The sequence below is a fragment of the Budorcas taxicolor genome, chromosome 3 (genome assembly GCF_023091745.1).
Source record: "Budorcas taxicolor isolate Tak-1 chromosome 3, Takin1.1, whole genome shotgun sequence".
NCBI lineage: Eukaryota > Metazoa > Chordata > Mammalia > Artiodactyla > Bovidae > Budorcas > Budorcas taxicolor.
The window spans coordinates 120,021,599-120,043,763 of NC_068912.1; the positions used below are offsets into that span (position 1 = coordinate 120,021,599).

The 22,165-nt window shown below is 67.9% G+C and overlaps 1 protein-coding gene across 1 annotated transcript in view; it reads left to right on the plus strand.

Moving 5' to 3' along the window:
• Nucleotides 1–244: 244 nt before the first annotated feature.
• GPC1 (glypican 1) overlaps nucleotides 245–22,165 on the plus strand; it is a 28,121-nt gene continuing 6,200 nt past the window's right edge. Inside the window, exons 1-2 of the mRNA XM_052637322.1 lie at nucleotides 245–454; nucleotides 21,309–21,467. Of these exons, the coding sequence (XP_052493282.1) occupies nucleotides 289–454; nucleotides 21,309–21,467 (325 nt within the window). The 5' untranslated portion in view covers nucleotides 245–288. The remainder of the gene's footprint in view (nucleotides 455–21,308; nucleotides 21,468–22,165) is intronic.

The following is a 22,165-nucleotide window of genomic DNA, read 5'->3' on the forward strand; positions in this document are numbered from 1 at the left end:
TGCGCCTGGGATCGCGCCCCGCGCGCCCCGCCCCGCGCGCCCGCGCCGCCCCGCCCCGCCGCCCAGGGGCCGGGCCCGGACTGCCGCTCGCCTGCCGCGCTCTGGGGCCGCGCGAGCCAGCGGCCGGACCTCGCGCCCCGCGCGCCCCGCGCCCCGCCGGCTTTTGTTGTCTCCGCCTCCCAGGCCGCCGGCGCCTCCGGACCGCCAGCCGAGTGCGCGGGGACCTTGGCTCTGCCCTTCGCGGGCGGGGGCTGCGCGGGCCCGGCCGGGGGCGCCGCCGGCACCGCCATGGAGCTCCGGGCCCGAGGCTGGTGGCTGCTGTACGCGGCCGCCGTGCTGGTCGCCTGCGCCCGCGGGGACCCTGCCAGCAAGAGTCGGAGCTGCGGGGAAGTGCGCCAGATCTACGGGGCCAAGGGCTTCAGCCTGAGCGATGTGCCCCAGGCGGAGATCTCGGGTGAGTGACCCGCGCGCCCGGAGCGCCGCTGCGCCCCCTCCTCTCTCCCGCCCTGCGGCCCCGCGCCCCGCGCCGCCCTCCCTCCGCCCGGGTCTCCTCCACTCCGCCCGGCCTTCCCCGGCCGCCGACGCGCACACACTGGTCCCTTCCCCGCGGAGCTGTCCTCGCCGCGCAGCCAACGGGGCGCTCCCCGACCCGGCGAGTCCTCCAGGGCAGCTTGGGCTGAGCCGCTGAGTCGGCTCTGGGGGCGCAGACGACCGCGGCCGTGGGCTCCGGACTCCCCCGGGGCCGTGCGGTCCTTCCCCAGAGGCTCCTGGGGTCGGCCCGCGGACTCCCGGGGGTCCCCAGCAGAGACATCCTCGGGGCCCCGGCGAGGCAGGGAGCGAGCTCTGCGCTTGGGGAGGGGCGAGGGCCGGGGCGGACGGGCGCGACCTCGGCCAGCGGGAGCGGAACGCCGCCTCGCAGGGACTCCTGCCTGGGGAACTTGTGCTCGCCTGGCGCTCCGGGCCGCCTCCGGCGGGGAGTCCAGCTGCAGGTGGTCGGCGCCTTGGATCCCGCCCAGGGGCCGTGCCGTTTCTTTGTAAGAGCAGCGCCGTCGCAGGCGGCCTGGGCGGTGCAGCTGCCCGCAGTCCTGCACACCCTCCTGCGGGCCTCGGAGGAGCTGTAGGGACCGGAGCGGGTGGAGGGGGAGCGCGGAGTCTGCGGAGCTCGCAGACACTCCCCCCACCCCCAGGCTCCTTCCTCAAGCTGCAAACGTGTCCAGAGCTGCACCGGGCGTGCACGGCGGTGCAGGGTTCCCGGGACCGGGGTGGAGGGGGGCGGCCGGGAGCAGAGTTCCAGGCTCCTGCCCTGGGGACGCCTCCCAAGCCGGGGCGGGGGTTGGCGGGGTGGGGAGCGGGGAGAGACCACACTAAAGTGGTCACACGGGGGACGGGGAAGGACCGCAGCCACAGGAATTCTCAATGAGAGGGGAGAGTGAGGGCTGCGTCCATGGCCGGGCCTGGCTGGGGAACGGGAGGTGGGGGGCAGCCAGGCCCTTGACCCCTGCCCCCAGGAGGGCAGAACCCACAGAACACTTCCTGGGCTCCTTGACAGCCCCCTGCCCGGGGCTCTGGAGATCCCCCCTCTCAAGTCCCCCAGGCAGCCCTTCCCGTGCTTCTGCTGACAGAGACCTGCCTTTGATCGTCAGAGCTGCCTCCTCCCTTGGAGGGGCAATTTTGGTGGGTGCGTCTGGACATTCGGGACCAGCACAAGACCCCCTGCACAGTCGGTTCAGGCTCTCCCCCGACCCTGCCCCATGCTAGGGCCGGAGGCCTGGAAATGCTTGACCTTTTGGGTGAATCCCCGAGCCCCAGGGTCTCCCAGCCCCAGCCTCCCAGCCCCAGCCTCGGCTGGCACCCCCCAAGACCCCTGGACTCCACAGCCCCCCCTCAGAAGCCCACTCCCACGTGGCCTTTATGTCCTTGGGGGCCGTCCTACTCTCGATCGCACCCACAGGCCTCTGTCCCAGTTAGGCCGAGACACAGGGTGGCAGGGTTTGGGCAGCCGCCAAGGGCTGGGAGCACGGCGGGCAGGCTAGGGAAGGCAAGGCGGGTTGGCGGCCAGGCCTCCTTGGACTGCGGGGTGCAGGCGCTTCAGGGCCGGGGACCGGCAAAGTGCGCTGCTGTGCGTGTGATGGGGGACTTTGCAACTGGGGAGCGTGGTGCCAGCCCTCACGGGGCCTCCCTGCCTGGACTCCCTGTGACTCCTCCGCCCCAGCTCCCGGGGGTCCTGTGGCTGCACCCCGCCCCCCTGAGTGCCCCGCAGGGCCCAGGCACCGAGAGGAGTGCCAGCGCCACGTGGGGTGAAGGAAGCAGGGTGACCTCCCGAGGCAGCGGCCGGCCCTGTACGCTCCTCCTGCTCCGGCAGCTTGGTGCGGCTCCGCGGGCCGGGCGCCCCCTGGTGGCCGCTTGGCGGCACGACGGTTTCCTGGAGCTGGGCCTTCCGTGTTGAGTCTTGGGGGCCGGTGGGTGCCTGGGGATCCCGCGGGGGTGGGCGCCTGAGTTGGCTGGTGGGGTGGAGGCTCCGTGTTTCCCAGGACTGGAGGGGAGGGAGGACGGCCCTGGGCCTGTGGGCGACCTTTCCAGCCTCCATCTCCCCAGGGGGTAGAAACTCCGTGGGCTCACGAAAGAGGGGCCGTCAGAGCACGAGGGGCTTCTGTTTGTGACGTGTGTAGTTTTTTGGATGGACAGCCAGGCTCAGCCAGGGTGAGGAGGGCAGCCATCCCATTTTACAGGGGGGCCTCCCCCCAGCCAGAGCCCTGCGTAGAAAGTGAGAGGGAGCCGCCCCTCAGCCTCAGTCCGCCAGCAACATCTGGGAAAAGCCCAGCCCCAGGCTGTATCTCACTCACAGGACATGCGCACACCCATACATGCATGCACACACACACACACACGTGTGTATACATGTGGTGCACACACCCCCCCCGCACACCCATGCACACATACACGTGCAAACACACGCATGCATGTGCACACACATGTACACATACGTGTGTACAGGTGCCTGTGGTCTCTCCGACTTCACCTAGGGGCTTGCTCCCGGGGCACCTGCTGGCTCTCCTGACCCTTTGATGCCACGGTTCATCATGGCCTCTCTGACCCTTCACTAGGGTCTTGGGGGCAGAGGCGCATCTGTCTGTTCTGTTCTCTGCGGCAGCCGCAGAACCTCGCCCAGTTCCTGGCACGGAGTCAGTTCTCAGTCCACACCCACACACGTCCCACTTTATGCCCGGCCACGGTGGGGGCCGTGGGAGGCGGAGGGCCAGGCCGAGGAGGAAGGACCTGGCTGTCCAGCTTTGGGGTTGGAGGTTGGAGGGGAGCCCGGCGCTGTCAGCGGCTCCTCGGCTCCGGGACCCCAGCTGGCCAGGGGCCCCCAGCAGGGGCCACCACTCAGGCCTCCCAGCAGAAACCATTGCTTCACCGTGCCGCCTGCCCAAGGCTGTCGCTCGGCCACAGTCAGCAGGCCTCGCACAGACCGCCTGGTGCCCAGCCCAGCCGCAGACCAGACAGTGCTCATCCCGCCCTGTTGAGAGGGCAGAGGCCCAAGGGCCTGCCCTGGGTCCCCAGGTGGTCTCCAGCCTCCTCTGAGCCGCTGCTCTGGCTCCTCACCCCTGGAGCTGCTGCGGTTTCATCATCCCCAGCCTGAGGACAAGGCTGGAGGGCGGGGGAAGAAGGGTGGGGACCCAGGGGAGCCAGGAGCCGACAGGCCACTGCGTGATGCAACGGCCTGGGCCCCCGCTGGAGCCCCGGCACACCGCCGCACTTCCCAGAGGGGCAGGGCGTCCTCCCTGGGCCTGGGCGCAAAGGCCAGCCCTGTTGTGGCGCCCGCCCGCCGCCACCTGGGCTTTCCCGGCCCCCGTTTCTCCACATGTGACAACGGACACAGTCAGGACCCCCCTGAAGGCCGTGGAGGGAAAGCGCGCTGGCCCTGTGCGCTCTGGGGGCTGCCTCCAGCCCTGGAGCCCACTCGGGCCCTTCCAGCAGTGCTGTCTAGCAGGTGGAAGCGCCGTCCTGCCCCGGACTTGGGGGTCACTCCCCAGGACTATCTGCCGGGTGCAGGGGATAGGGGGTCTGGACCTGACTCGGGGGTCACTCCCTGGCACTGTCCAGTGGAACAGGGGGTCTGGACTTGACTCAGGGGTCACTCCCCAGGACTGTTTGGCGGGTGCAGGGGGTTGGGGGCTCTGGACCTGACTCGGGGGTCACTCCCCGGGACCGTCTGGCAGGTGCAGGGGGTGGGGGGCTCTGGACCTGACTCGGGGGTCACCCCAGGACCGTCTGGCAGGTGCAGGGGGTGGGGGGGTCTGGACCTGACTCTGGGGTCACTCCCCGGGACCGTCTGGCAGGTGCAGGGGGTGGGGGGGTCTGGACCTGACTCTGGGGTCACTCCCCGGGACCGTCTGGCAGGTGCAGGGGGTGGGGGGCTCTGGACCTGACTCGGGGGTCACCCCAGGACTGTCTGGCAGGTGCAGGGGGTGGGGGGGTCTGGACCTGACTCTGGGGTCACTCCCCGGGACCGTCTGGCAGGTGCAGGGGGTGGGGGGGTCTGGACCTGACTCTGGGGTCACTCCCCGGGACCGTCTGGCAGGTGCAGGGGGTGGGGGGGTCTGGACCTGACTCTGGGGTCACTCCCCGGGACCGTCTGGCAGGTGCAGGGGGTGGGGGGGTCTGGACCTGACTCGGGGGTCACTCCCTGGCACTGTCCAGTGGGGGGGGGGGTCTGGACCTGACTCGGGGGTCACTCCCCAGGACCGTCTGGCGGGTGCAGGGGGTGTGGGTTTCTGGACCTGACTCTGGGGTCACTCCCCGGAACTGTCTGGCAGGTGCAGGGGGTGGGGGGTCTGGACTTGATTCAAGGGTCACTCCCCAGGACTGTCCAGTGGGTGGGGGGTCTGGACCTGACTCAGGGATCACTCCCCAGGACTGTCTGGCGGGTGCAGGGGATGGGGTGCCTGGACCTGACTCGGGGGTCACTCCCCGGGACCGTCCAGTGAGTGCAGTGGTGGGGGCCTGGACCTGACTCAGGGGTGAGTACCCGAGGCCAAGAAGCCCCGCCACTTCTCCAGCTCCACACTCACCCACTGGGCGCTCAGGTCCAGAGCCCAGTGTGCTGACCCCCAGGCCCGTGGCACTAACGGCTGAGCAGTGCTGGGCTCTGGGCTTCTGGACGCCTCACGCCACCCCAGCCTGGAGGGCTGCCAGCTGCCCTCTCCGCAGCTCCCCTGGTCCCAGCCCCCCTCTCAGACCAGAAGCCTCTGCACTGACCCCTCCCAGGGGCCTCCGTGCCCCTCCCTCACTGGGCTGACGGCGGCCTGGCCTTGCCCACAGGTGCACCCCTGACCAGTCCCAGCGCCTGTCCAGTGAAGGCCCGCCGCCCCTGCCCTGCTCAGGAGAGCTCCTCCCGGGGCGTGACCCTTGGTGTGCCCCACGGGCAGCACGGCTGTGACCCTCGGGGCAGGCCTGGAGTGTCCCCAACACCATAGCAAGCCAGGTTCCCCGGCAGTCACGGGGATGTCCTGTCCAGGGTGGGTGACTCCGGAGGGCTGGCCAGAGGTCTCAGTAAACTGGCCCCGTGCTGGCTCTAGTTAGGAACAGCATGAGCCTGAGGTGGACAGGCCTCCTGGCAGAGGGGCTGGGGCACGCTGGCCCGGCGGCAGGCGGACCCCGGAGCCGGGGAGGGGAGCACAGAGTGGGTGTGGGAGCACTGGGTCTCTGCTCGGCCCCCTAGAGACACGGGCATGAGTGTCCGCCTGGCTAGGCCAGGCCAGGGGGACAGGCCTCGCCAAGTCAGGTCGGGTCCCGGCCAGGACTCGCCCCCTGGAGAGAGGCCGGCCGGCTCTCCCCGAGGCCTCAGCTTATTTCTGAAACATTTCAGACCAGGGCTCAGGACCAGGCCCGTGCCTGGTGCCTGCCCTGACCACGTCCAGCCACCAGGCTAGTCCTGTGGGGCCAGGCCCCTGCCCACGTTCGGGTGGGGCTCCAATGCAGGGCCACCCACCCTGTGCCGGCTGGCGGCCTTCTCATCGCGTGCGTCTAGGAACAGGCCTGGGCAGGAGCCCTGAGCTGCCTGCAGCCTCTGGGCAGGGTTGATTCGGGCGGGGTGGGGGCCGCGGCTGTCCGCTGTCTCCCCCTGTGGGGTGGGGGGTGCTGGCCTGTCCTCCCTGCCGTGGCCTCTGCCCTGGGGGTACAGCTGGACCTCCCACTCTCCTGACTTCCTGCTCCAGCCTCGGGTGCGGGGGCACTCTGGGTGTGAGGGGTGTGGACCTGCTCCGCCAGCAGGAAGCATGAGAGCCTGGGCAGGTCGGGGAGCCCCCTGCGGGGCCAGGCCAGCCCCAGCCCAGCCTGCGTCTGCCTGTGGGCTCGGCGTCGGTTCCCACTGTCCTGGCACGCACACGTCCTCCCGCAGGCTGGCCCCCGGCCCACCCGAACCAGCGTCCCTCGGGGGCGTGGTTCCCGGTGTCCCGAGGGCCCCCACCCCGCTCTGGGGGCTCTCTGCCCCCCAGGGTGCTCCCCAGACCGGACAGCCTCAGCAGTGAGGTCTCTGAGCACTGGCTGCATGGTGCTGGGCTGGGCTGGGCACTGGGACCCAGGCACGAAGCTGCTTCCCTGGGGCTGCCCATGGAGATGCCCCAGGCTAGGCGGCTCCATGGCAGGGGCCGTGGTCTTGCAGTGCGGGAGCTGGAAGTCCGAGATCTCCGTGGTTCCTCCCAAGACCGCACAGGAAGGCTTGCTCGGGTCTCCTCTGCTTCGGGAGGTGGTGGGCGACCCTTGGTCTAGGGGGTCTCCGCTTCGTCTTTACAAGGCCTGTGCCAGCCTGTGTCCGGATTCCACCTTACGGAAATAAGGACACCAGTCCCATCAAGTTAGGAGGAGAGCAGTTACGTCTGCCGGAGAAGGCAGTGGCACCCCACTCCAGTGGGCTGCAGTCCATAGGGTCGTGAAGAGTCAGATACGACTGAGCAACTTCACTTTCACTTTTCACTTTCATGCATTGGAGAAGGAAATGGCAACCCACTCCAGTGTTCTTGTCTGGAGAATCCCAGGGACGGGGGAGCCTGGTGGGCTGCCGTCTGTGGGGTCGCACAGAGTCGGACACGACTGAAGTGACTGAGCAGCAGCAGCAGTTACGTCTGCAAAGACCCCACACTCAAACGAGGCCCCATCCTCAGGTCCAAGGGTTTGATGTGTGGACTAGGGACAAGGTTCAGTCAAGGTCAGGGGCGCTTCCCATCCAGTGAGCAGGGCTCCTGGGCTCTGGGTGTTCCCTGGGGGGTGGGGGACTCCCTGGGCCAGGGCCTCAGTGCAGCTGTGGGGCCTCAGTGCAGCTGACAGGGTGAGGGGGTCAGGCCACCCTTAGCTCGCTCCTCGCCCTCACTGGCCTGCAAGCGTCTCAGGAAGTGGCCAGGGCCTTCCCTGCCCCCGTGGGCCTGAACATCTCCATCGGAATTGGGTAGGGGGGAGGGAGCAGGGTCTTCTGCCTCTGACCTTCCCGACCTGCTGAGGCGTCTCCCTGGTGGCAGGGACCACCCAGAACTTAGTGGTTAGTGAGGGCCCGTCGTGAGGACCTCCACAGTAGGCAGGGCCACCAGGCTGGGACCATCGTGACTCAGTGGCGCTGGTTTGCCTGGACAGGCTTGGTTTCCCCGCTGATGCGTGGGAGGCCCTGGGAGGGGATACAGCGTGCGGGGCTGGAGTGAGTGTGTAGGGGGCGGGGCGGGAGTGAGTGGGGGGTGGGGGGCGGGAGTGAGGGGGGGCGGGCCGGGAGTGTGTAGGGGGCGGGGGCTGGCTCTTGGCTCTGGAGGACCCAGGCTGCTCCTTTGTGCTGAATGCTCCTGGGTTCTGGAGGCTTGGCCGGGTGACAGGACAGCCCCGGGGGCTCCCCCACGCGCTGTCCCCCCACCCCGCCCCATCTCAGCCTCACAGAGGCCCAGAGCCCCGCCCACCGCCCCCCCCACGGCTGGAAGGAGGGGCCCTGGGCGGCTAGCGGGACGGCCACAGCCCTGGGAGGCTGTGCTGTGCCAGGCCCCCGGCCCCGCAGGTGGACGGGGTGAGCACAGCCAGGCCTGAGCCGAGGGGAGGACGGGGCCGGAGCTGGCTACACAGGAGGCCCTGCGGAAGCACCGGCTCCGGGCCCTGCCTTCTGCAGCCTGTCTACCCACCGGGTGCCCACGAGCCAGGCCAGGCCCGGGTTCGTGGCCCTGCCTCCTTCCTCCACTCCCTGGCCTCTGCCTGGCCCTTGCCTGGCAGCCAGTCCTGCCCAGCCTTCCGGAGCTGGCAGGTTAGGGGGCTTGCAGGGCAGGCCAAGTGCCACCTGGTCCAACCGCTTAGTGGGTCGGGGGGGGCGGGAACTGGGTCCCAGCGAGAGGTCCCCACTGCTCAGGGCCCTGTCCCTGGAGTGGCTGCTCCCCCATGGCCTCCCTGCCCTGGCCTCGCTGTGCCCCTGGTGCATGGTGTGGGCACCGACGGGGTGCCCAAGAAGGGAGCAGGTCAGGGGTGGGGCCATCACGGGGCTCTGGGGGGCATCTGTGTGGCTCTGTCCATGGGCGCTGGGCATGTGTTCCAGGTTGCGGGGCGTGGTCGGTCAGAGGATGGAGCTGGGGGTGAGGTCACAGAGCCCCTCACACCCGCCCTGGCAGACTCCAAGGACCAACCTCTCCAAGGCTGGGGGGCAGGTGGCCAGTCCCAGGTAGGGCTGGGGCCAGCAGAGGAGCGGGGCCCATGAGACCCCCGAGTGGACCCGGGCCACAGGGCAGCCTCTTGAAGTCAGAGCTGGTCCTGCTGACGGCGCCTGAGGTTCGAGCCCCACCCACCAGAAAGTTCTGGCAAGAGGCGAGGACCCTCACCCTCCCCACCCATCCATCCTTCACTGCTCCGCACACACCCGTAAGCCACGGACCCCCTCCACGGGGTCAGGGTCTAGTGAGCTGGGGTTGCGAGGCCCCCCAACCCCCACAGTCCAGGGCCCGGCCATCAGCGGCTGTACCCCACGCCTGAGTGCCCGGCTGTTGGCCTGGGGCGCGTGTGACCACAGTCACACCCTCAGTTAGCCCAGCGGCCTGAGGGGTAGGTCAGCACGTCTCCCTCCCACGTGGGCAGCCAGCCCTGGACAAGTGCCCCTGCGCCTCCCTAGGGGCGACGTTCCTTGGGCTCACTGTCAGCCCAGGAGCCTGTGGCGGCCCACGTACACCTTGGGGCGCCTTCCCCAGCACCGAGGACACTGTCTGACCCTGGCAGTGGCCGGCCAGGCTCATCCCTGTGTCTAAGCACATCCTGGGCACCCAGGGCCGCCCGCAGCGCTCCGGGCCCCTGTGCTGAGCCATGTGCTGCACCTGTGTGGCCTGGAGCGATGGGGCCACAGATCCCCCACAGATCCGCCCACAGATCCCCCCCGGGACACGGTTACACCCCCTGCCATAGGGCTGGCTCAGGCGTTCACACCCGCCTCCCGTTGGCTGCAGAGTTTGGGACGCACTGGACCCACAGTCGTATTTTAGAGGCTCTTACGACGTTTAGCCCCACCATCCCCAACCCCCCCCTTGGCCTGGCAGTGGCTGTCCCCAAGGCACTCAGGCACCATGGCAACCTCTCTTCAAGTGACCTAACACCCAGGTGATCTCCCTGTCACTGTGTATTTGGGGGCTGGGGGGACACTGGGGCAGCTGCGGGTCAGACGCACAGCTGACCGCCCTCCCCCAGGGTAAAGCGGTGTCCCCAGCCAGGAGCAGTTCCCTGGGGCCATGTGTGGTCATCACAGTGTGCAGGGCAGGGGACAGGGAGACCAGGGGCCCCATGGAGTGCAAGTCACTCCTGAACAGGTCAAGGGGTGGCTTCCAGAAACACCGGTCGCACCTCACGGGAAGCACTTGAACCACAGCTCTAGACGGGACGCAGTCAGCGGCCAGGGGAGCGGAGCGGAGGGGGCAGCCCTCTGCCTAGGGCCAGGACAGGCTTCCGGGCTGGGGTGGGTTCAGCTCGAGAAAGACCGGCAACTGCGGTGGACAGACTCAGGTGTGATGGCAGGTCATTTGAGGCTGGGGTCCTTAACCAGGGTGCCCGGGGGAAGCCCAGGCTTAGGAATCCAGGAGTTCACGGACTCGACTGAGAAAGACGGCACAGTCTTTTTTTCTTGCCTGGAGAATCCCATGGACAGAGACAGTCCTTTTTTGCTCACCTTTAGCCAGAATTTAGCGCTGCTTGTCATTATGAACGAGGTGGCGATGGCACTCTGGAGTCCGGGGCTCGCTCACCGTGGACTGCTGGGTCCCCCTGCCCCTTTACTTCTCGAGCAGATGTCTCCAGGTGCTGCTTCCACTCATGCAGCTTCGAATTCCTGGTGGGTGTCAGCCAGCTCGCAGGCACCGCCTTGCTTGCCCGTTTACCACGTTTCAACAAGTCACGTCGCCACACCTGCGGCTTCCTTCACTACCCCTGCATAATCTTTCCTAAGTGTTATTCTGAGAGAGGGTCTGCGGGCTTCAGTGGACAGTCAAGGGCACAGGGGAAGGAGGCCTCCGCGTGGTGGGCTGGACCCTCAGGTGGGTCCTGGCGGGGCCCTGTCTGTTCCAGGAGAGCCTGTAGGCCAGGGTCGGGGGTGTGGGGCACACAGATCAGTCCAGTCCTTTGGAGAGTCCTTGAGCTCCTACTGCGTGCCCGGCACTGTCCTTGGTGCTGAAACGCAGCCACAGTGCTCTCTCTGCAGGCACTGGGCTGCTGTCAGAGGTCTCACGTGAGCTGCAGCTCTGCCTGCCGTGGTGACCACGTGTTACTTTTGTAAGTTACAAGTAGAGAGAACCTGTGCAGGGTTAGATGGATACATGTGGTCTACAAGCCTCACAGCTGGCAAAGAGCCCGCGTGCCAGTGCAGGAGACATGAGACCCAGGTTCGATCCCTGGGTGGGGAAGCTCCCCTGGAGGAGGGCACGGCAACCCACTCCAGTGTTCTTGCCTGGAGAAGCCCATGGACAGAGGAGCCTGGCAGGCTGTGGTCCATGGGGTCGCACAGAGTCAAACATGACTGAGCAACTTAGCACGCACGTGTGGGGTACCATCATATATGCCCCCCCCCCCACCTTGACTGTAAACAGGGACCCGCGCTGCACGACCACTCTCGCTGAGAGCCTGGTCTTCCTGCCCTACCCTCCCTGGGGACTTGAGATGCTCGTGCGGCCGCAGCTCCCCTCCCAGCCCGAGGGCCCTGCGCTGCCCGTGCAGGACTCTTGCCCTGGGTGGACCGCCCACCCCCAGCTGTTCCTGGTTCACGGAGCCCAGCCCTCAGCCCCTCTGCTATCTGGAGTTTCCAGCTGGAGGCCAGGGGTCGTGGGTGCACTTGGTGTGCAGGGTCAGAGACGGAGGAGGAAGATCCTGAGGCTGGGCACCCAGAGGGGGACACAGAGGACCGCCCTGAGGAGGGTGGGTGCTGCCCACAGGGCTCTGAAGCAGGCAGCCTGCTGGGCTAATGGGCAAAGCCCCTCTCCTGGCGCAGTGGCCATTCCCAGTGGCAGATGTCTTAGGAAAGACGTGGGGCCATAGCAGAGGCTAAAACCTGGCTGCCCGGACCCAGCCATCCTGCCAGGGTTCAAGCCCAGCTCCACGCTCAAGCGCTGTGTGACCTTGAGCCATTACTGAACCTTTCTGAGCCTCAGAATGCCTCTCTGTATAACGGGGATGGTAGCAGCGCCTGCCACATAGAGTGGCTGTGAGACTGGGTTCTCGTGTGGCACGCACAGCACAAGGCAGCCTGGGTGCACGTGTGTCTTGGGGGCATCACGTCAGGGTGCACCTGTTGGAGGCCCAACCTGTGTCCAGAGGCAGGGAGACTGACTCCTGGGGGTGAGGCAGGTCGGCCTACCCCGGCCAGGCCCCGGGGCCCTGCTGGGGGTCAGCGGGGCGTGGGCTGGAGGCGGGGGACTGCCTGCCGGGGGTCAGTGGGGTGCGGGCGGGAGGCGGGTCTCCCCGTCGCCGCCACCACGTCCTGGGCGGCGCCATCTCTTGGTGTCTCTGCTCCCACTTGGCTGGTCCAGAGAAGCTAGGAATTTCAAGAAGCGTCAGCTCTGGGATCCCCAGGAGGAGCAGCCCACAGTGTAGAAGATCCCTCCCGCCCCACCGCTCTCCCGCCAAGCCCAGGGCCAGCCAGGAGGGCTCCTGGCGCAACCTTGAGGGCGGCAGCTGGCTTTCAGAAAGGCGTCCAGCAGAGTCTCAGAGGGCGCTGCAGAGAGACGGGAGGCAGTGGGGAGAGGTGCCCACATGGACCTTGCTCGTGGTCAGCCCGCAGCCAGCCTCGGGCCCTGGCGGCCCACGTCAGAGGAGGCCTGTCCTTACCCAGCTCACTGGAGCTGACCCCTCACTGTCCCTTTGGCCCTTTTGGGGGATGGGGTTGTCTGCCCCAGGAATCCCGGCTGCCCCGGGCGGGGCCATCCTACCTCTGCCTGGTGGACGTGGCTGGACAGAGTGGGGACCGAGACACCGGGTGCCTGGGGGTCCAGATTCCCGGCCGACCTGGAGACCGTCTCTGACAGATGCTTCAGCTTGACCGTCCCTGAGGAGCTGAGCTGGAGAAGTCAGGAAGCAGGCGGGTCCCACCTTCCCACCTGCCCCCAGGACCCAGAGGAGGCCAGGGTCCCACCTCTGGGGAGCTGGGCAAACAGCAAGTGCTGAGCTCAGTTGACTGCCCAGGGCTGGGAGCCCTGTGCGTGTCAGCTTGTGGGGGCCCTTTCCAGTGGCTGTCCTGGCCTCAGTCCCTCCTGGGTGCGGGTGGGGTGGCTGCTGGCCGTGTGCGTTCCTGCCGGTGTCCTGGGTCACTGAAGGAATGGTGCAGCCAGCGGGGTGGCCAGGCCTGTGTCTGCTGAGGCCCACTCTGCCCTCATCTTCCAGGAGGCTGGTGGGCCCCTGGGTGCCTGGGACATTCATCTCCTCCCCTTCAGTGAAGACAGGGAGGCCTGCGGGCCGGTAGAAGGAGGCAGTGTTAGGCAGCAGGTCTGAGCCATTGAGCAAGTCTCAGACCCCTCCAGCCTCAGTCTTCTCATCTGTAAGATGGGGATAATTGTATTTTCCTGTTGACAGAGACGGTGAGGCCCATCATTCTCCAAGGAGTTTGGGGGCTGTGGGAGGGTAGGCCCCCTCTGACGCCCACCTCCCTGCTTCCTCTGCTAGGCTGGGTGGGGTCTGGGGGCCCCAGAAACGAGTACACACGTGTGCACACCCACAGGTGGGGGGAAGCATGGGTGACGCAGTCAGGCTTCTCCCCACACCCCACAGAGGACTGCCAGATTTAGCAGATAAAACTACTGGAGGCCTGTTCAATAAATTGGTATTTTCAGGTAGTTAATCATTTGAGGGCATGTATCTTGAATATTTAAATTTCAAATAAATAACAGATGTGTTCTTAGGATAAAGATCTCCAGATACGTAGTACAAGTATGTCCCAGATATCGGGGAGGGGGCTTTGCGTGCATTTTTGTGGTGAAATATACATAATAAAGTTCCCACTGTGACGATTTTAAGTGTACGTCCGGTGGCACTGTGGGCACCGACGCTTGTGCAGCTGACCCCACCAACCATTTGCAGAGCTTCCATCTTCCCCCTGCTCTGTGCCCACTGAACACTCCCCACCCCCTCAGTCCCTGCTCATCCCCATGCCGCTTCTGTCTCTAGGGGCCCTCACTGAAGCGGAGTCCTGAGTGTTTGTCGTTTTGAGCCTGGCTTGCAGGCTCCTCCGCATCTTGTCTTTGGGGTTGATCCACACTGAGGTGTGCCGGCGCTTGGTGACTCCCTAAGGCTGCGTGGCGTCTGCCCCCTCGTCTGGCTGGGCCCCCATTGTGTCTATCACTTCACCGGACAGTGAAGTGGACGCCTGGGCTCCTTCCCCATTTGGCCTTCCGCCTAAAGCCGCTGTGCCCGGGGGTGGACAAAATTGCATTCAGGCCCTTGCTGTCAGTGCTTTGGGGCCAGATACTTTCATTCTGGAAAATAATGCACCGTTGATCTGAAATGCACATGTAGCTGTGTCCTGACCATATCTGTGCCCCACCCCAATTGTGCCTTCAGGGCTGCGCTCGGAAGCACCCATGCGTGGCAGGGAGGTGGGCAATGCTGTGCCTGGAGGTGCTGCCTGGGTGGCAATGCTGAATCTGCACCGGGGTGGGGAGGCACCCCACCTGCTCCTGCCCGGGGCCCTCCAGGCGGGCGGGCCACGGGTGACCGGCTCGGTGGCAGAGCGTGTCGGCTCCTGCCTCAGCCTCCGCCCTCCTACTCAGGAATTCCCCTGGGACTGGAATCAAGGGTGGCCTTGCGCTGGGAGAGGCGGGGAGGCCCGGGTCCTTCCGGGTCCTGTGCAGCAGTCCGGGCTGAGTGCCCTGGGCCCGTGGCTCGAGCTCCCTGAGTGGCTCTGACAGGAAGAACCGGAGGGGACAGTCATGAGTGTGAAAGGACCCTCGGACCATGCAGGCCCCCAGTGCGCGCTGCACCTCGTCGGGAGGTGGCAGGGCCCCTGGAGGAATGAGGGGGTCCTCGTGGGTGGTGGAAGTGCCCCGCCATGCCCCTCGCATCATCAGGGAGCACCTGCTCTGGGGAGGGGTCAGGTCAGGGGGGTGCTGGCTTTCCAGCGGAGGTGGAGGCCCCGAGGCTGCAGGTTTGCAGCTGCGCTGGTGCCCAGCCCCATCTCCCGGAATGCTGGCACAGCCCAGAGAGTCTCTCTTTAGACACAGGTACCTGAGCACCAGGTCCACCTTGGGCATGGGCAGAGTGGCCCCTACCAACAGGCCCAGCAGCTCTCCAGCTGCCAGGCAGGGTGGCCAGACAGGAAGCCCCCACCGAGGCCACTCACGCTCCGAGAGGTCAGAGGCTGGGCAGGCGCTTTGGCCCAGAGGAACCTGGAAGGCTTCCTGGATGAGGGCTAGACGAATGGGTCTTGAAAGAAAAAGTAGGGCAAAGGGGAGGGTATGTGCCACCTGGGGGCTGGGGGAAGCAGCAGGTCAGACGGGGCGCCAGGAGGGGCGCTGTGACCTTGGACTTGGCTGCCAGGTGTTCCTGGGGAGCGGCTGGGTTGAGGGGGTTGGTGAGCAGCTGAACCCATTTGTCCGCTCCGTCTTCATCACTGGGCGTGGCCGGGGACAACTTCTGTCCCCAAAGGCCCTGCAGTGGCACCGGGGTCTGCTGTATTCTGGCCAAGCCAGGGGGCTGTGTCCACCACCTTTCCGGGGTCGACAGGCCAGCATGGGGCCTTTGTGAGGAACCTGCTGAGAGGGCCCTGGGACTGCAGCACCTGCTTCTGCTATTCTAGAATATCCTGGGCAGACGCAGCAGAGGGGGGTGGCACCGGTCCACCTCCTGGGCTGCTCCCAGCCCAGAGGTTGGGTGGTCAGGCGAGGGAGATGGGAGAGCCATACGGAGCTCGTGTTCCCGGGGCCTCCTGTGAGGGACGGGTCTGCAGCGTCTCGAGTGAGTGCCCTCTGCAGCCTGGCCTGGGCCGAAGATGAGTGAGCCGCACAGAGCTTGCCCTGGTGGGCGAGGCCTGGGCCGAAGATGAGTGAGCCGCACAGAGCTTGCCCTGGTGGGCGAGGCTTCCGAGGGACACCTCACTCCCAGGCCCCGAAAGGACCCCCCCGCCCTGCAGCAGGGCCTGGGCTTATGGGCAGAGCAGACACCCCTTAATCCTCAGTTTATTCTGAGGCCTCCGTGTGAGCTGTGGACCCTGAAGCACTGTGGGAAGGCCAGTGGGAGGGGGGCTGGCCCCTCAGCCAGAGCTGGGTCCAGGCCCACATCCAGGGGGGCCTACCGCCTCACCAGGGCAGCCTCCAAGGCCAGTGCCCACTGGCAGGGTGGCCTGCTCAGGGGTCTCCGAGCAGAAAGCAGGCCGCAGGGAGCAGCCTTGTGAGCTGCCTGGGGGAGCCCCCTTGCTCGGGACCTTGGGTGCTGTGGGCTGCCTTCCAGAGGCTACTCTGCTGAGAGCTGCCTGTCCAGCAGTTCTCTGTGCAGGCCAGCCTAGGGGGGTCCCGGGTGTGGGGCGCTGGCGGGCAGGCCCTGCAGTGGGTCTGGCTTGTGCTGTGGCAGCCGGGACCAGGGCTGGGGCTGCGGGGAGTGGCAGGGACGGGGGAGAGCCAGCCACGGTGACCGCCTAGGCGTGTGGGAGGGGGACCCAGGAGGAGGTGGGGACTGGGCCGGAGCAGGGTGTGGCCAGGCGGGGGCCTTGTATTTCGCAGGGGAAGCAGACAGGGCGCTAGGATGCAGACCAGGATCACCGACTCAAGACTAGGGGCGGGTAGAGAGTGCGCGTGGCCGCTGGTGGCCTTGAGCGCCCAGCGTAGGGCTCTGGTCGTTGTCATGGGGAGAGGGGGCTTGCTGGCGGGGGGCTGCCATGCTCCTTGGGGAGCGAGCTGGCGCCCTCCCTCGCATCCCCATGCCGGGAGGAGCCCCGTGGGGCAAGAGCCAGGCGGAGGCCCGGGCCGCGGGAAGCTCTGGGGCTGAGTGAGGCCGCAGCGGTTTCCGGGGGGAGGGGGCGGGGCGGCGCGCGGCGGGGCGGCGGCTGCGGGAGGAGGCGGCGCCGCGCGGGGGGCCGCGGTCCCGGACCGTGCGCGCCCGTGCTGCGCGGGGCTGCGCGGGGCTGCGCGGGGCTGCGCGGGGCTGCGCGGGGCTGCGCGGGGCTGCGCGGGGCTGCGCGGGGCGGCGGCCGCCAGTGCGTCCCACTCTGCCGCGCTTCCGCTCGGCCGCCTCTCCCGGGTGGACCCCAGACCTCCACGCACGAGCGCCCGGAGTCGCACGCCGCCTGCCGGGACCGCCGCCGCCGAAAAGGGGGTTTGGGCTAAGCCTGGGGGCTGGCATCCAAGCGCGGGGACCCGCCGGCGCCCTGCACCGTCTCCGTCTCCGTCGCCCGCCTCCCTCCGGACTTCCATCCCCGGGCGCGTCACCCCCACCCTTCCTACTGATCCTCCTCGCCGCTCACTCCGCTGCCTCCATCACCGTCGCCCAGACCCCACCTTCAGTCCGGCCTACCCCACCTTCGCCCCCAGCGCAAGCCCCTCGCCGTCTCCGTGTGCGCCCCATCGGGCCCCGTCCTCACCGCGCCCATCTGTCCCCCAACTTCGCCCCGTTCCCACGGCCCCCTCCGCTGCCTCCTCGCCACCCCTCCCCGCTCCTGCCGCAGCCCCCTCCTGCAGCAAGCCCCCCTTCCTCCTCCATCAAGCCCGTTTCCCTCTCCTTCGCTCTCGGTAGCCCCCGTGCGCGCCCCGCCTGCCGCCCCCAGCCAGGCCCGCCTCGCCCACTGCGGCAAGCCCCTTCCCCGCCAATCGCAGCGCCCCCGGCCCCCCTCCTGCAGCGCGGCCCCCCTCCCCTCGGCGCTGCCGCGCCCACTGCGCCAGCGCCCGCTCCTCGCTGCGCCAGGAGCGCGGCCGCCTCTCCAGACCGCGCCGGCTGCGGCTCCGCGCGTGCGGCCCTCTGTCCCTGGCCGGCGGCCGCTGAAGCCCTGGCGCTCGGCCTTTGTCCCGCCGCCCGCGCTACCGCCCCGCGGCAGCGGGGTCCCGGACGGGCCGGAGGCACGGACCTCTCCCGCCCGGCGCCGGGGTGTCGCACACCCCTGGGTTTCGGGTTCCCGCCGGTGATGGAGGCGCGGCGGCGGCGGCTGCGGGCCGGCTCGGTGATGCTGGCAGGTGGCCGGAATGGTGGAGGGTCTTGGGGCCGGCGGTGAGGTGCTCCGAGGGGGATAGGGGAGCGGGGCGGGGGCGGTTGCGGGGTCTGTTGCCGCGTTAGGAGCCGGGGAGGGTGGCGGTTGAAAAGCCCTGTCCGCGGTGGGTCTGTGGCTGACCCCCGGGTGGACCCCAGCCCTCAGGGCTGACCCTGCCGCAGACGGAAGCCAGGGACAGACGCCTCCCCAGTGGGAGGTGGGGCGGGGTGAGGAGATGCAAAAAGGTGGCCTGGGGCTACCATGCTGGGCAGTGCCCTGGGGACCCGGGGTTGCTTGTCCGGTGCCTCCCCACCACGTCCAGGCTGGTGGACGTGCCCCGGGGGGTCCTGCAGCCCATCGGAGCAAGAGTGGGCACGGACAGTCGTCCAGAGAAGGGTCTGCAGCTCGGGGAAAGGCTCTGCCCACCCCGCCCCTCTGCAGGAGGCCCGCGGGGTCCAGGGCAGAGTGGAAGGGCGGGGTGGCCAGGGCCCCTCCCTGCTCTTCCAGCCCCAGCCTCCCCTCTGGTGTTTGGGAGCCCCAGTGCCCGGAGCTGCCCGCATAACTGTGTTCCGAGGGGTCTGGGGAGGCTGGCTGTCCCACTGAATCAGCCAGCGCATCCTGGAGGTGGCTGGGGGAGCTGGTGCCTAGCACCCAATCGTGCCTTCAGACGCTGGTGCCGCAGGCGGTCTGCGTGCTCCTGTGTGAGGCGCAGAAGCTTCTGGAAAGATGGGCTTGGCCTGGCGCCATCTTCCCGCTGCAGTCTCCTTGGGAGGGCTCCCAGGCACCAGTCAGGACTGCTGGGCTGGGCTGGCACAGATATGCGCTCTGTCCAGCCTAGGAGGTGAGGACCACCGCTGGCATGGGGTCTTGGGCTCCAGTGCTGGGGTCACAGAGCTGGTGGGGGTGAGGAGGGCTGTGGGCGTGTGCACAGGTGGCAGGAGGCGTGAGCCTCAAAGATGTCTAAGCCGTAGTGATGGGACCTAGCACCAAGGAGTCTGGGGGAACTCCGGGAGGCCTGAATATGGGGGGGCGGCTACGTAGTCTGCTTGCTGTCAGCAAGGGGAGGACCTGCTGTGGGGTCAGGAAGCGAGTGTGGGTGTTTCAACCTGGGGAGGGCATCGGGGGCACTCGGAAATGTGCGGGTGGGGCACAGAGGTGGGGGAGAAAACCCAGCATGAAACGGTCGTCCCCTCTCACACCCCCCCAAAAACCTGGATCATGAAAGGAGGTGCCACAAAGAGGAAAGGGAGAATTCTAGAAGGATCTAGGTGGCTGTCGAAGGAGCAGCAGCTGCTGAGAAAAACAGGAGGGGCCACTGTGGATTAGCCTGGAGTGTGGGGTCAGTGCCGGTGGGAGGGGTCAGCGGGCAGGGGGGCAAGCTGATGCCTTCCACTGGGGATGGGAGGGGGTTGGAAGGGGGAAAGCGGTGATGAGAGGGGTGGACTGGGCAGCTCTAAGGTGGACGGGAAGCCAGCCGCGCCCCCACCTGGCCCAAGGACCCCTCCCCACTCTCCAGCCATTTAGCCGAGGTGGGGTTTGGGGATGGAGATTTGAAATGATGGGAAGAGAATTGCATCCGTCTGCCTTGCACACCTCCAGGGACCCGGAGCTCATGCCCTCCTCACACCGGCAGACCACCCCCGACGCACCCCCCCACTATTTGGCCAAGATGGGGGAGCAGGCCCGCTGTGCAGGAGGGCGCCCTGTAGAGTCTGCCCTCTGCCCAGCAGGTGTCCTGACCCACGGGTGACGCCGGGGCACAGGCCCTGACCACCAGCCACCACGTCCGCCCCGCAGCGGCTCGGGGCGCCTCGGCCCAGCCCGCCCGGGGCCCCAGGCCGGCGCCCAGGCTCTGGCTCCGTGTCTTCACTCCCGTGTGTGTCCACCGAGGGAGGGAGGGACGGGGGCTGTGCTGGGGCGGCCGGGAGAGCGCAGGCACCCGGGCGGCTGGACGAGGGGCCAGGGCCGGCAGCTCCCTCCCAGCTGTGGGCGGTGCCCAGGAGCCCCTCCAAGCCCACCCAGAGGGGGCTTCCTGTGTGTCCTGGATCAGGGGTTGGGGGAGGGGGTCGGGTTCACCAGGGGATTAGGAAGGTTGGGGAGGGAGACAGCCTTGCCAGCCTGGGACACCGCCCCCAAAACGCACCCCATGGCGCAAGTGCTTAGGTGCTGGCAGCTTGCAGCCCCCTGCCCACCCACCACTGCCTGGCCCCTGCCGCCCGCCCCCAGCTCACCCGCTACGGGGCTGGTGGTCACAGGCAGCAGGGGAGGCGTGCTCCTGGCCCGTCGTTGGCAGGGAGGCTCAAGCCCGTCTGACTGGGTGCACAGCCTCCGGCACCTGGGAGACGGCCAGTCTCTGCCAGCTGGCCTCAAGGAGACCCCAGGCTCGCTGTCCTGCACCGCCGCCCCCCCTCCCCGCTGTGAAGGGCCAGGCCAAGGTCACAGTCAGCAACAGCCAAGAGGAGGAGGAATCCGAGGAATCGGGCGCCTCCTCTGGTTCCAGCCCCCCTGCCGGGTGGTGCCTGCTCACCCCCACCCCACTCCTGCCCCAGAAGCTCTGCTGGTCAGACCAGGTGCCCAGGCCCCCGACCCCAGCCACACATGGCCTCCATCCAGGCCGGACCCCTGAGACCACTCCACTCTGCCCACCCCAGGCCAGCACAGGAGGGATTCTCCTCTTGCACTGCTCAGACAGGAACTGTGGCCTGTGCGGGGTGGACCATGGCGGGCTGGGAGCCGGGGGTGGGCTGAGGCAGCTCAGTGGGTATGGGGCCTGAAATCGGGCAGCCTGAGCCGCTTGGCCCTTCACTGTGTAACTTTGGACACGAAACCTAACCTCAGCCAGCCTGTTTCCTGGTCTGCAAAGTGGGTTCACAGCACCCACTCAAAACCCGGACCGGCACCTTTTGAAAGGTGCGCCCTGCACCACAGGGGCCACCAGGCCAGCCTCAGTGCTGCCCTGGCGCTGCCGTGAGCTGGGCCACCGGGAGCCAGTGCGTGGGCAGCAGCAGGGGGCGGTGGGGGCCCTGAGGGGCCTAGGTGTGTCCTGCTGAGCAGGGCGGGCTCACAGCAGGGCCCCATTGGACGTGCTTCCCACTTGTCCTGACGAGAGGCCCCTGCCTCTGGCCAGCCCAGAGCTGTGGGTGGGCAGCCCCCCAGCCTGCAGGGCTGCCCGCCCTCGGTGGGCCAGCGCCCCGAGGTGCTGTGGGGGAGGCTGGGGCTGTCCTGCCCCTCAGGGGTCCTCTCGTCCCCCTGCCCTCAGCCTGGACAGAGGGGAGGGCTGCCAGTAGTCCTGGACGCCTCTCACCCTCCTCCATGAACCTGGAGTCTGGCGGGGCCCCCCCCACCCACAGGCCCTGCGGCCTCTGTGCTGAGTTCAGGAGTTGAGCTGAGCTGCTCCGGGCGCCTGGGACACCTCTTCACGTGGATGGGGGCAGGGAGGGGGGCTGGGAGCGGCACCCCACACCCCTGCCCTGGCTCTCAGCCTCCCCACCCCCAGGGGCCTGGGGGACGAATTCTGCTGAGGGCAGCGCGGCCCCTGTGGGGCCCAGGCCCTTCCTGGGCCTGCCTCCCCCAGGCGGTCCCCCACCCCCGCTGTGCCCCTCCCGGGGCCAGCCCCCCCACCCCCACCCCTGCTCTCCCTCACGCCAGCCCCTCCCCACAGGCGAGCATCTGCGCATCTGCCCCCAGGGCTACACCTGCTGCACCAGCGAGATGGAGGGGAACCTGGCCAACCGCAGCCGTGCTGAGCTGGAGACGGCGCTCCTGGAGAGCAGCCGGGCGCTGCAGGCCACGCTGGCCGCCCAGCAGCGGGGCTTTGACGGTGAGCAGGCTCGGGGGCCGCAGACACTCTTGGCAGGGGTGGGCCAGAGCGGGCGCGTTAGCAGATCGCCTGCGGGCCTCTTCATCTGCTCAAGGAGCCAGCATGTCTGTCCCGTCAGCCCTCCAGAGGGGATCCTCCGCCTTCAGGTGGCTCCCCGGCACCCAGAGCTCTCCCAGCGTCTGCCAGGGACTGGCCTGAGGCGGGCCACCAGGCTCTGGAGCCGGGAGCTCTGTGTGAGGACCACAGGGCGCGGCGAGCGGGGGCCCATGGCGTGGTCCCGGTGTCTCCGGGGCAGCCGTGTGTGGGTCAGCGGTTCCCTCCAGGCTTGGCCGTCACGTCTGGGCCCAGAGCGAGGGGTGGTAGGACCACTTGGTAACATTTACAGTGGGCCCCTCGGAGGGGGCAGCGGCAGGGGCCCCCGGAAGCAACTGAGCTGCTGTCAGAGCCTGCACGTCACCCACTTAGGATACTCATCTGTGTTAAAAGCAGTTCTTCACTTGTTTCCACTCCCACCTGGGCCCCCCACTCCTCTGCGTGCCACCTCCCACCCCAGCCCCACCCCTGCACCTGGTCCAGCCACCCTAGGTCTCCCCAGCAGCCCTCCCCAGGCCGCCCGGCGCAGGGGGCCCTGGTCTGAAGCACTCCAGGCCCTGAGCCCAGCGGGTCCACGCTGGCTGTGTTCCAGGACACAGCTCTCA